The sequence below is a fragment of the Melospiza georgiana genome, chromosome 1 (assembly GCF_028018845.1).
Source record: "Melospiza georgiana isolate bMelGeo1 chromosome 1, bMelGeo1.pri, whole genome shotgun sequence".
NCBI lineage: Eukaryota > Metazoa > Chordata > Aves > Passeriformes > Passerellidae > Melospiza > Melospiza georgiana.
The window spans coordinates 25146819-25160934 of record NC_080430.1 but is presented as its reverse complement, the minus strand read 5'-3'; the positions used below and the strand labels follow the sequence as shown (position 1 = coordinate 25160934).

At 42.0% G+C, this 14116-nt stretch overlaps 1 protein-coding gene across 5 annotated transcripts in view; it reads left to right on the top strand.

The window, feature by feature from the left end:
• The first annotated feature begins 2278 nt into the window (after positions 1-2278).
• Positions 2279-14116, top strand: part of SGCE (sarcoglycan epsilon) — a 32853-nt gene continuing 21015 nt past the window's right edge. For 4 of the 5 annotated variants that reach the window (XM_058026188.1, XM_058026198.1, XM_058026206.1 and 1 more), the window contains exon 1: positions 2279-2456. In XM_058026188.1, the coding sequence (XP_057882171.1) occupies positions 2348-2456 (109 nt within the window). In that variant the 5' untranslated portion in view covers positions 2279-2347. Of the gene's footprint in view, positions 2457-10570; positions 10676-14116 lie in introns of all 5 variants that reach the window. The other variant, XM_058026214.1, reaches the window with a different exon arrangement.

Sequence of the window (14116 nt, the reverse complement as noted above, 5' to 3'; positions counted from 1 at the left end):
TTCTTATGGAACAGATGCATCTGTATGGCTTTTGATACTTACATAAGAGAATGAGCAAAAAAATCACATTAATTTCAGAGAGGAAATAAGCCTACTCAAAATCAAAAAGTGTCACGAAACAGAACAGTACTTCTAGGCACAGGTAAGCGAAGGAGTGTGATTTCTGCTCTTAAATATCTTTGTAGTCAAATTAAAATTTAAATATATTCTGAAAGTCTCTGTGGAATGAGAAGAAAAAAAGTCCTTTATCTAGGATAATGAGCTGGCTGACTAAAACACCAGACTATTTTGCATCTTAATATCAGGCAGAATATTTATACTGAAGAGCCTCCTGCTATGTAAAGTTCTACTTCATTAGATGGATTAATGGAAATTTAGAGGTGTAACAAGACTAAAGATGGATAGGGTGAAGTCTTCTACAGTTGTCTTTTTTCCCTGGCTTATAAAGAGTTCAATAAGGTCAATACAATTTGAGTAAGACAGATTATATTTCTTTCTTACAAATCTCACAAGCATACAATTACTATTACTTTTTTGCAAATACATTTGGCTTGCTAGAGTGGAAATGCTTATGAAATTTCATGAGAAATCAAAATTCTCTATGCAAAATGAAAGAAGGTTATTTTCATGGATAATGGAAGACTTACTGCTATTTTCAAATAGCAAACTAGAATGAGAAAATAAAAGTAAAAACTGATCTATTTGTTGAGATGGGGCTTTCATTGTGGAGTATGTAGTTCTAGTACAGGGACTACTCCTATATGAATCATTCAGAAAGCTGAGAGAGAGTAACTTCCCAAAAGAAAATGCAGTATTTACATAGCACTGTGTCTTAAGCAGTTATATATGACATATACATACACCTACTCTCAAAATACATCACCATTGCCAAGAACTACATTTGACAATATTCTTCCATCCTCCACAGGGAGATTTGCTTTCACAGCTCAGCAAAGACTGCCCTAGCTTTTGAGCTATGCCACAGATATTAAATGACAGTCAAAAATCAGTAATGAGTCCAGAAAGCATAATGCAGACAGTGGAAGTGAGACAGCATGGAATGGTCAGACCCAATAGGAAATTGGATGCAAGCCTCCACACACAGGTCAGCCTGGAGCTGGGACCCTGACCAACCCCTCCAGACACCCTCCAGACACAACTCCACCAGCTGCAGAACAGCTGCTGAACACTGGAAAAAACAAACCAACTTTGTATGGAGTAAGGATGTAGGCTTAAAATAGGGTAAGCTGTCAGAAAATTGCAGCTGCAAGGGCTTTAGCTGTGATGTCCTCCAAGAGCATGCCATATCTGTGTGCACTAGGTAAGCCTGCCAGGTACCCTACTGCTGGGGCCATAGAATCACAGAATTGTTAATATTGGAAGAGACCTCTGGAGATTGTCCAGTCCAATCCCCTCCCAAGACAAAGTCACCTAGGGCAGATCACATGAATGTGTCTAGGTAGGTTCTGAACCTCTCCAGAGAGGGAGAGTCCATGACCTCCTTGTACAGCCTGTTCCAGTGCTTTGCTGCCCTCAGCACAAAGTTCTTCCTCCTGTTGAGGTAGAACTTCTTGTGTTTTAATTTATGGCCATTGCTCCTCATCCTGTCACTGGGCACCACTGGGAATAGCCTGGCACCATCCTCTTGGCACCCTCCTTTGAGATATTTATATGCATTGATGAGATTCCCCTCAGTCTTCTCCAGACTGAAGAGGCTCAGTTCCTGCAGTCTCTCCTTATAAGAGATGCTGCAGACCCGTAATCACCTTTTTGACCCTCTGGTGGACCCCCTCTAGTGTGACAGGGTAAGGTGTTCAAAAAGCTGCTGTTGGGAGGTTTCTCCACGTTGTTTTCCAAGAGCACAGCACACTCCCGTGCACCAGGCAAGCCTGTGGGGTGTGGGACGCCGCCCTCCCCTGCTGGCTCTCCAAGGGCCGGCGCGGGACAGGGCTGGGCTGGGCTGGGCAGGGCAGGTCAGCCTACGCCGCGCCCCTGCACCCGGGGCACCACGGCTTCGTCCCGCCACATCTGCACCGCAGGGCGAGCGGGACAGCCCCAGCCTCCGCTGCGGCCACAGCCGCTCTGCCCCCGCCCTGAGGGGAGGGGAGTCCCGCGGAGCTCGCTCCCCGCGGAGCCCGCATAGAGCACCTCCGCTCGCCGCGGCCACCCCGCCATGGCGGCGAGCGGCTCTTCCCGGCATGCCCGGCATCTCCCGGCCGCGCTGCCTGGAGACGGCGGCCGGGGCGGGGCGGGGAGGAGCGGGGCGGGAAGGGGAGGATGCTGCGGCCGCCGCGGGGCGAGGCGGCGGCAGCGGCGGCAGGAGTAGCGGTACTTGGCGGCGTAGAGGATGCGGCGGCGGTGGTGTCGGCAGCAGCAGGCGGAGGAGCGGGGAGCGATGCGGTGCTGCGCGGCGGGGCCGTGGCCGCACAGCGCCCTCACCACGCTCCTGCTGACAGGTCGGTCACGGCGCGTCTCCCCGTGGCGAGCAGTGGCGGGCCCCGCCGGCAGCGGCCGGCCTGCGCCGCGGCGCTGCCTCTGCTCGGGCTTCGCGTCCCCTCCCGGCGGAACCACCCCCCGCCTCGCCCTCCGGCTGCGCTGGCTGCGCGCCCCATTCCCGCTGCTCCGTGCTCCCTGTCAGTGCGAGGGCCGGGCTGTCCCAGCATCTCCCCGTGCCGCGGCTCCGGCGGCTCCCGGAGGACGCTCCACAGGCGGCGCGGGGATGGCGGCCTGCGCGCCCCGGGACCGCCACAGCCCCTCCCGGCACGGCGGGGCCCGGGCTGAGGGAGCCCGGGGGCGGTGGGTGAGGCCGGAGCGGGAGTGCCGGAGGGCGCGGGAGCCGGGCCTGGCTCGGAGCCGCTGGATGGCGCGGGAGCCTCCGCTCCCGGGGACTGGGCCGGGCCCGCTGCGCTCCTCCGGTGCCTCGACCTGGTGCCTGACGCGAGGGACGGGCTGCGGTGTGAACGGGGCTGTCTTCTCCTTCTTCTCCGTTACTTCCCCTCTTGACCACTTAGTCCAACCGAACCAAAATTAGGAATTCAGAAAAAGTCTTGATCCTGGTCCCTAAAAGCTAAATAATAGCTTTCATGCAGGTTCTTCACCTGCAGTGTCTTCACAGTGAAATACATTAAACAACCGACACTTAATAGCAGCCCAGCCACAGGACTGCCTTTGTGAGGCTTGTTACACCAAGAGTAAGTTAACAGCAAGAAATCTGTTTGGGTTATTTTGAGTTCTGAGAGGTCAGTGGTGTGTTTTCTGCAAGCAGTCTGCTCTGTTTCCTTTTGAATAGTATCTAGGTACCCTCTTAGTACTCCTTTTACTTATGACCATACTTGTCATAGGTTATTAGCCACAGAATTGACATGAGGCACTGGATATATTAAACATGTGATGAGGACTTAAGTGTGAATTTGTTCAATGTGAGGATAAAACTTCATTTGTTAGATGCAAGACAAGACTCCTTTTCCCTTACGAGGAAATTTTTCCTACCTCTTCTGCCTTCCCCTTCATGACTGATTATGGGATAGCAACCAAGGAAGAACTAGGACAATTGAGAATAAGCTTTCAGTATCAACTGAAATAATGTATTTTACGAAAGTCAACTAAATGACCTTCTAGAAACTGAATTGTGAGCTTAATCCACAAGTCCTTTCCAGGCTACATGGTAAGGGAAGAGGTTTTTCATGATAACTTTTCCACTTAGACCTTTCTAAGGTTGGTTCAGTGAGATTTCATTAGTTAAAATAGAAGAATATGTGGTTTGAAACTGATGTAAAAAAGGAGGCATGAGCTTTAGTTCATGTTTCTTTTAGTTCAGTTACATTCTTTTAAGAGATATCTATATAAAATTTGTGGAGATTTGTTGTATGTTCGTGATCTGAACAAAGCTGTCCCAGGAGCTCACCTGAGCTCCCCTCTATTCTCCCTAAATAAAGAAGTTCCAGCCTTGTCTGCTGCTCCAAGATGCATTGCCCAGCATGAAAATCCATTCTGTTGAATCCTGTAAACTTTACAGTACTGCAGCATTACTTAACAAGGCAAGAGATATCTGACAGACAAAATGGCATGTGAGAAGTAGCACAGGACTTGTAAATAGATTTCTTTTTGTTTTCCTCAACTAATATGGATTAGTTTTTTCCCCATTTGTGTTGCAGCACTTGATCTTCCAAAGAAAGTTTACTTATGATTTTTGCATTTCTTAAAAATGCATGACAAAAGGCTTTCTGGAGGAGGATGACTGCTGTCAGAACTCAGAGGGGTTGTCTGCCTCTCACTTCTCCCTATCCTCCTTGAGGCAAAACGTTATTTCATCATCCAGATATTTCACAAGAATTAAGACTTTAAAGGTTGTAAGAGTGATTTCAGTTGCTCCTAGGGGTGTAGTATAGTACTCATATTGAAGCTATTGACTCCCAGATGCAAGCTGATGATGCTCCACTGCTAGGAAAACATGGGACTTCATTGTGAGAAGTGATATATAGGATTAAGCATTTCTACTAGAAACTAGTCAGGTGTTCTTTGACTCTAGCTTTATATAACAGACTTCCTAGAAGTTTGCTCAGTTACACTAACAAGCTCTCTGTCACATTAGTTTGGCAGACCAATGAGTTGCCCCCATATTGTGTATCTGCAGAGAGAGCAGTTATCAAAACTTCTTTTGAGTGACTGTGGCTGGTGGTTTTGCCCTGTATTTCTGCACTTAGAATTAATTGTCAGTGCCCATGTTGTCCCTGGAACCCCGGTTTATTTGTTGTAGAGAAATGGAATTGCATTCTCCTTTCCCTATAAAGGGGTCAAAATTAGGAAGAAGCTCATTAGTTCTCACTTTGCAGGCTGTGGTTATGTGGTCACATTAATTTGTCATAAGGCTGCACTGCTGCCACAAAGCATTCTCCAGCCCTTGCTCAGCTAGGGATTATTTGCTGCTTTCCCTGGTGACAAATAAACTAGTACAGTGACACTGTGCATTGGGTCACCTGGCTCAAAGCTAGTTGACCCACAGGAATAGTTCACTGAAGTGTAAGTGCTGCCCAGGACTGGTTTGGGATTGTTTCCACTGGTGTGTGCTGGGTGATGCAGAGTGTGCTGGGAACGCCCCTTTTGAGCAGAGCTGCAGACATGCCCATTTAGAAGAGCTGTGAAATCACTGCCTGGGGCGGGGCCCAGGAGGCTGAGCCCGATCCCTGCCCTGCTGTTGACAGCAGGAGTGCTGTTGGCAACGCTCCTCTGCTAATCCTCTGCTAAGCCGCGCCCTGTGCAAGGAGGCAGAACATCTCACACATGCTCTGGTGTTCTCCAGCTAACAGCACAGCACACCTACCCTTGTTCCTGTTGTGGTGCAAGCATAAGGGCAGAGAAGCAGGTTTCCTTCAGAGAGCCTCTGGAAGTCTGCCTGCCTATGAGGATGCTGCCTGCACTACTAATCTCAGCCAGGTCAATACAATCTACTGTCAATAGGTACTTACTTGAATGAGTAATTACAGGAGGGGGAAAGGTAGCTGTTCCATTAATATGCTTTTCATTACAGAAACATATTATTTATAGGCAGTACATGGAGACATCTTGGAGGTCCTAAAGCCAGACAGTAAGAAGTCAGCTTTATGGCAGGAGATGTAACTGCTCAGTGTGTAGAGAGGCTTATTTTTGCTCTTTAATGTTTTTAGATTTGGTTGGAAGTTCATTAAAATACTTCAGGAATTGCAGCCACTGAAGTAAAACCCTTTCTTTAGAAGAAAGATTATTTACAATCAAAGAAAAAAGTTATTTAAAGCCTAGACAATAGTATCGGGTTTTTTTCAGTATCTGAAGAGCTTTTGAATTCTTCCTGAATAGAGGGTGATAAATTTACAGTAGTCACTATGAGTGTAGAGTATCTTCATTGGCAGACTTCTAGATGAAAGAAGAGAGTTGCTACTTTTGATTACTTCCATAGGAATTTGAATCTGTATCTTGTATGTTGTTACAATTGCAATACAAACAGCCAAAATGTCTTTTAATTGTAGGTTATTTTAGTGACAGTCCAAACTATGAAAATGAGAAGTTAGAAAGAACAACCTACTGAGCAAGCAGACATCTTAGTGTATTGAAACCAATGACTTTTCTGAATTCCTTGTCTTTCAGTACAATTGCTACCTCTGAAATCTGGAATGCAATTGCAGGGATACCCTGATAGTTCATATAAAAATATAATAGAAATATGTGAGACATCATGGAATAGCAGGCCACCAGGGTGGCATGGTCATACCCCCTTGGTTACACTCAGGCTGGAACCACAGGAACTGACAACGTTTTCCTCACCTTCGTGGAAATGCTAACCTAATTTTTCTCTTGTCAGGCCTGCAGTAGGAGGGAGAATGGTGATGGGTAAATGCTACTGTTAATAAATCATGAGGGTTTTGTTCTCCAAGTAGTTAATTTGTAGCATTCCCATGAATGCTAATGCTGAAGTTTTACCAGTGAGACTGATAAATGCTTTATTTGGTTACATTACTTCAATGATTTAGGAGAAATGTTCAGATGTTACAGTAATCAGTGGATACCACAGGAACAGATGGAAAACCATTGCCTACTGAACAAAGATTAATAAGAATAGAGCCGAGAAACATTCCTGGGGTTGATTTGGACTTTTAAACAGTTTCAATGTAGAGGGACCTGAGCAATCTGTGATGGAGAACTGATACAAATTAATTCCTGTTTCTTACATAGTAGCTGTTGTTGAAAAGGGTTAGAACATATCCGGTTTCAATGTGAATTTCCACTGAGAGAATCCCTTCTAATTAATAGTAAATTTCTGCCACGTACTAGCTAGTAGGCAAGAGGACAGTGCGTGGAAGTTGGAAGAGAAGGGAGAGTAGGTGGGTGCTGCAACTTCTGCCTCCTTTAGTGGATGATGTGACCAGCTGGGCAAGTATCCAGCAGATCCTCAGTAACTGCCTGAGTTCAGCTGTGGGCTATGCACCTTGCAGGTGGTTCTCTCTTCACAGATGTTTCACTTCAACTTATGGTGTCATTTTCTAACTGTTCTGCTGTGTGGTTCCAGCAGTCCTTCAGAAGAATGTGCTGTGTATGAATCTGCACTTCCAGCTCAGAATTCAGAGGAAGGAGGACTGAGCCAGATGGGATATGCAGTAGAGGAGGGCAAGGGTAGCTTTTTGTAGTGGGGTTGTGCTGTAAGAGAGTGAGGGGCAGTGTAAGCATGGCCAGAGGCCCTGGTCTGTGGCATCAAAGTAGCAAGCATGAGTTTATGTCAGGTCCCAGGGCAAGGTGGAGGTGTAGGAGAGAGGGGAAGTGGCTGAGTTTGATAGCCTGAGCTGTGTGCTGCTTTAATAGTAGGAGAGATGGACTTGAGATCCTACTTCAAAGAAGGAATAAGAGGATAGGTGGAGGTGCAGGATACTGCTTGGAGGTCAGAGTGCACTAAAGCAATGGGGAAGGTAAAATTGCTCCATGATACTTGTGTCCTTTTATGATTGTTGTGTGGTCAGAAATTGCTGTGAGTATCCACTCTGTTAAATATTTGGTTGTTAAATCTTATGCAAATATACTTTTAAAAGGGGAATAAAAGAGCATAAATTAATACAAATGTGATTTTTATTTATAACAAACACAATTATAATTAATGTATAATTTAAAGAAAACATAATTGCAGAAAGAAGAAAAAACTGTGATATGCTTCACCTGGGCATATTCAAGTCCCAGGCACAGGGCTATGAAATGCTCCTGCTGTTGAAGGCAGTGGTGGCTTCTCCAGCAACTGTGGCAACATGTGTAACAGACTGAAGAGCCTGACACTATTAACATTCTTTTCATCGTGAGTACAAGGCTGATTAAATTAATTCTAAACTGTCTCTTTGATAAAATGCATAGTTTGAATCCCTGCATTCTGTAGTATAAGGTCTCTTTTGTCATCTTTTAATCATATTCAGATCTTCCCAGAGCCTTCCTCGTGTTGTCAGTTGCTTCTTGAAGGCTCTGCTAGACAGAGCATTTGAGCAGTGATCATATCTGTGTCAAGTACAAAAATAAAGTCTGCCTGTTCCTCCTTGATGTAGCTGTTCACATGTCAGCTGTTCTAGCCAATGTTCTGGTGAAAGCTCTGTTCAACCTGACTTACATCTCTAGGTTGTTACCCAAGCTGAGATCCCTGAATTGTGTGCTCACAGTATGTGTTTGGTATGCTGATGCCTTTGTTCCTGCTGTGCAGTTACATTTTATTCTATTGAACAGCACATCACTGATCACCTTTTCACAGACAATGCAGACTCTTCTGTCATCTCTATTATTTGTCAGTCTCCTGGCCTTTGTTCTTACCTGCAAATTCTATCAGTATATTTGATACATACAAGTCATTCTTTGTCTCCGCATCTCCATCTCTCTCCTATCTTTCTTCCACCCCAGTTACATAAGGCTAATGCCAAAACTTTGTGAGACCCACTAGAGAAAACATATAACAAATTAACTTTTTAGCAGCCCCAATCTCTTGCTTTTCACATCTGTCATTTGAAATCAATTCAGTGGTGATGTTTATGAAAACATCACACTATAAACTCTAGGATCTGAAAACAAGCATACTGGTTGCTTTTCCAGTTCCTCTATAAAATGCAGCATAGCATGGAGAGGTAGACAGGTGACTTCTTCAATCCACACAGCCAAACCTAGCACAACTTGGAACCCAAATGAAAGACTTACTGACCATTTATATTGAAAAACACATTGTGGAACTTGTCTTTATTTTTTTTATTTTTTTTAATTGCATTTAAATGTGCTAAAATGATTTAGTATTTACTTTTCCAGTGAACTGTTAAGTGACAAGCTGTATAGCTAAGGGTAATGTTATTATTGCTGTCTTTATCAGGAAAAACTTGTGGGCTCACCAAAAGTGTCAAAAAAGATGCATGAAATCCTTAATGAGGATTAAATAAGGACTGTGATAAGTATAATAATTTTGACAACTCTAATACTATTCTCCATTTAATAATTCAGTTATCTAATCTTGTATTAATTGTTTTGTCTGGTACTGGTGCTGGTTTGTAGCTGACAAGCCTCTGATTGCCCAGCTCATCCTGTTGGAATAATGGAGCAACTTTATTTTATCTTTTTAGGAATTTCTTGAGTTTTTCAAGAATTACTAAAATTTATGCAAAGTCCTATGCAGTACTAAATTTCATAGTCCCTAGGATGTTATTATATTAAGACTTGCAATATATGCAGATCAGTCCAGCAGGAAAAAAGTTGTTAGAAACGTTATTGTGTTGGTATGGCAAATATTGCATCAATCAAATTATTAAATTTAATAAATAAGTAAAATTAAAAGTGCATTAAAATTCATTTATCTACACTTCATCCTCAATTCAGTTTTAGATGTTTTGTGTGAATTATCAATAACAGATATCTGTCCTACATGTGTAGATTGAGTGTGGTGAATCTTTATTACTGCTTAAGCCAGATCTGTTTGGCCTCCTGAATTCTGTTTGAAGAATGTCTTATCACTAATTTAATAGTTGCCTGGTGTAGCAGGTCAGAAGTTTCCACAGATATTTAGGCTTCTTTCATGTTCTGTGCATGTTTTCCAATAAGTGTTCATTTTTTCCTGCAGACTGGTGTATCTGTACACAGGTACTGCTCCTTTATATTTCTGGTATTGCTTTTTTTACAAGGGTATTAAGATGCTAGACCAAAACCATTTTTGATCCAGGGTTTAACATGAGTTCTTACTCCCAAACTATTTCAAAACAAAAATACCTACTCATTATGGCCACTTTCCCTTTCCTAGCATCTGACTGCAGGTCTTTCCCTCTGCACTTTCAGCTGGCATGTAACTGTACAGCTGACATACCTATTATTCATCCCAGAAGAGCAGGAACAAAAAGTGGGAAGTGAGGAGGGAGCTTTCTCAGGCACCTCTGCTGCTGGGGAGATGGAATCTTTCTGTCAGCTCCACAGCTGCTTTCTGTCTCCAGTAATCATTTGCTCCTCACTGCATTTAAAACTTCCACCTTCAGCTGCATGGATCCAGCTGATTTCAGGCTGTGTTCTAGTTGTGTGGGATGTAGGCAGCCATTTTTAATGGGTTCTCTTTTCAAAATTGATTATTGGTTGTGGCTGCAAGGCAATCAGTCCCATGTGTCTTTATATAAGCATCATTATAAAAGCAAAGCTTGCTTACTTTAATTTTCCTACTTTAACCAAAAGATACCACTCCAGTGAAAGCTACTTTATATATTTTTGTCTGTATGTGAGGTTTTGTCTGTGCAAATAGATTTATTAGACAATGCTCTTCTTCATCTTTGTTATCAGTACAGTTATGTCAGCAGAATTGTCTGCAGAGATTTAAGTATTTAGTGTAGACTTAGCTTATTTGGAAAAATGGAGTCCAAAAGATTATTGTTAGAAATATTATTATATATTTATATACTCAAACACCTCTGGTTTTTTTTGACCTGTGGTTCCTAAACTTTGACTAAAACCAAAACATGATGTAGAAGGTGTCTGATCCCATCTGATCAGATTGTTTGTGGCAGTCTGTTGATCTGACTAATTTTTTTTTTTGCATTTGTTTTATTGTGAAAAGCTATTTTGCTAAGCTCTGCTGATGGCAATAATGGAACTGTTAACTGGACGACTAAGCGAGCCCACAGTTATGTTATCAGCAGAATAAAGGCTGTTCAGAAGAATGGTGAGTTTAGGTTAAGTACCCTGTTGGTTCAAGCAAACCTGCTTTTAATGTTACTCTTGCTTTTCCAGTCATGTCCTTGTTTTAGGAGTAGGGTGCTATTTTAAGGTAAGTAATTTGGAAAACTTTACATTTCTTCAATCTTCAAATATTCACAGACCTGTGTGTTCTTGTTAGTCTTCCCTGACTTTTCGTGTTCCTGTAGCTTTGCTTGAAATAATGGCTGTGTTTATACCTAATACTGCACATTTTCTTATCATGGCTGGTTGCTTGAAGATACCTCTGCAGTTTGCTTAATACAGTAACTTCTCTGTAACAATTAAAAAAGTCTTCTCACACATGAATGTAAAAAGACTATTTTACTGTCATTATGCAAATACACATCAAATACTGTAGCTAGTGCACACTGGCTGAGAAGAAGCTTTGCACTGATTGCTCATCCTGGCAGGCAATCTGGATTGGCCTCCAAATCAAGTTATTTCTGGAATTGTTCTTCATCTGCTAAATATCGGTGGGGAGAGAACCAATTGAAATTTCTAGGAAAAAAACCCAAAAAACTTCCAGGTGAATTGTTTCCTAAGGATCATCAACATACAGGCTGCAACCAACATGGTGAAACTGCTGAAATTTCTGGAGTTAGGGGTTTTCTGCTTCTGGTAACAGGGCCTGGGCTGCAGGCTGATAAAATCCTGTCTGGATTCCTGGCTGTGCCTGTGTTCAAGATGTCTAAGGAGATCTTGGGATCTACAGAAAGTCCTCCAAGTGATCTGGAAACAAGAAAGAAGAAAGCGGTGCTGCCAAGGTAGCCAATTCTAGCAGGGATCTGATGTGATCCTGATGAAGATTTTTAATTTCCCATGATTAGTTTTACAGAAGCTTTTCACAGTCCCTGAGATTTTTATCTACCACAGGGAATTTGCCCAGACAATTCACAGCTGGCAGTCTGCTGCATTAGATTAGTATCTATTTGTTAAGTGTATTCAGTTTTGTCCCTAGATCACCCATGATGATGATTACACGTTCATCTCCAGTCTGTCTCCTGAAAATAATCATGGGTTTTAAAAGCTCATGAAGAAAGTAGCGTTTCACTTGTTTCATTATTGAAAAGCTAGTGATAGCTGTAGCAGACTGAAGACTCATAGTTTTCCTTCTTTTTGGAGGTTTTGAAGAAACTTCTTGTGGGGAAAAGAAGGAGGGCATCTCTGACAATGAGGGCAAGAACTTCTGAGTTTTTAATCACCATACTTGTGTCATTATGATGTGTTTGTCATTACAAGATAGAACAGGTTTCTGAGATTTTTTCTTCTGGGAGATGTTTCTAGACTTCCACCAAGATCAGTGTTTTATAGCTGCATCAAATCCTTACTGATATACTTATTTCAGTAGCAGGGAATGTCTCATTGCTAGGAATGAGACAGGCAGGCATTTAGTGGTGGTAATAGGTTTCCTATAGCAGACAAAATAAGTGTTATATGTTTTTTTTTCAGTAACCACTGATTCTATTATGCTTGTTTTTTTCCTGAAAGAATTGCTTACTGAGAAAAAATGCACATTTCTTTTTCACTGTTCTTCCTGTTTGAAATGGATTTTCATTGTAGAGGAAAAGCATCAGAAATGGAAAAATTATCTTTTCTAGGTATTTGATGCACCTTCAGCCAGCCACCGTATTTTTGTCAGCTCTTTGTTCTATTAACGTTACTTTTTCAGCTTTTCTTGAAAATATTTTAAAGGAAATTAGTTAACTTCCTTGTGCTGTTTATGGCTTATTCACAGAATTGAGTGCAGAGGTTTTTTGGATAATAATTTACTAATTTTAAGTAGGTAAATCAATGATCTTACTGTACGTAAGTCTACATGATGAAAATGACACATTTAAATAAACGTGTAACTGTGTAACAATTACAGTTACACGTTTATTTACAACGTGTAACTGTAATTGTTACACAGAGCTGTAACAATTCAAATTTCAGGATTATTTTAATTTTGTCACTAAGATAAAATTATTAGAAAGGTACTCTGTTCAGTATTGTGTTAAAAGTGGTTTTCAGAAAAGCAGATGCTGTGGAATGTGATCAGTAGTATGTCCAGAGTTATCCATTCTGCAACATTAAGCTTGAAGAGTGGGGAGTATGTAAATGTGGAGGTCTGCATTACAGATGTTTGCATCTCCTCTCAGATGCCTCTGCAGTCCATGGAGGACTAGTCAGTGTAGCCTGGAATCTAGGACATGATTCATCTCACTTTACAGGAGAAATCAAATAAATCAACCCCTAGAAGCATCTGTTTCTTCTCCACTGACTATAAAAGGAGCCTCACTAACTTAGTGGTGGATGTTGTTTCTGTAGGCATCTAAAATTAGGTGAGAGAGATTCCACTCAGAGTACGTGGTGTGAGGGCTGGAATGCCTGTGATTAATGCCTAATTAATGGTGTCTTTTTAAGCAGATCTCAAGTAAGAAAGTTGGTATAATTATAAGGCTGGAGAAGTTATACCAGGAATAAAAAATTACACCAGCATTGAAGAATTACATGGGCTTTATCCACATTTCAAATGTGTCCTGCTTATTGATCCAAAGTTGGAATTAGCACCTCTGGGACCTACAACTTTGTTCCTATCAGTTTGTTACAATGTCTCTGAAGTGTCTTTTGGAGTCTGTCTTCCGGTGACAGCACCTCCAGGCTGTATGGCCTATAATTTGCTTTTGGAGATGTGATTCCTCATGAAGCTTCTTCCAGCTTGGCAAGCAAGGCTGGTAGCTGTGTGTGGTTGTCTGTGGCTTACCATCTTTATCTTCTACATTTGTAATCTTCATCTCGCTGACAAAATCTATTAGCAGTGATCAATTCTTTTAGGGCATTAAATTAAAATTCAGTAGTAATAAAATTAGTAATATGAGCTACAATCAATCTTATTAGGACACCTTGAGAAATGCCTATTTAATCAGTGTTCTCTGTTTATACTTACATTTTGAGACTTGTTGATAAAGTGGCTTCTTATCCATCTAATTTATTGTAATGATTTCTTCATTCTTCTGATTCATTAAAATGTGTATGTAGTCCTGCATCAAATGTGTTATACCTAAAAAGCTATGCCCTTGTCAGCAAATTTTGTACTAAATAAAAACCACCTTATTGCTTTTACATATGCTGATTGTTCTGAATTTTCTTTAGTTTTTTGATCCTCAGTCCTGTAAAACATGGCTTCACTTTTTTTGTTAGGAATCAGTTTCACCTGACTGGCCTATAAATCCCCTTCTCCTCTCATTTTATCCTTCAATACAAGCCCAACATCTTCAGTAAAGAGCTCTGTAACCAAAAGTTTGAGTTGTATTTTGCCCTGGTGGTCTGAGAAAGTCTAGCTGTAAGAACTCATAGAAATCAGTTGAAGTGAATTGCTATGTCCTTTTCTGCGCAAGAAGTGAAAAATCTGCCATTTCTGATCAGT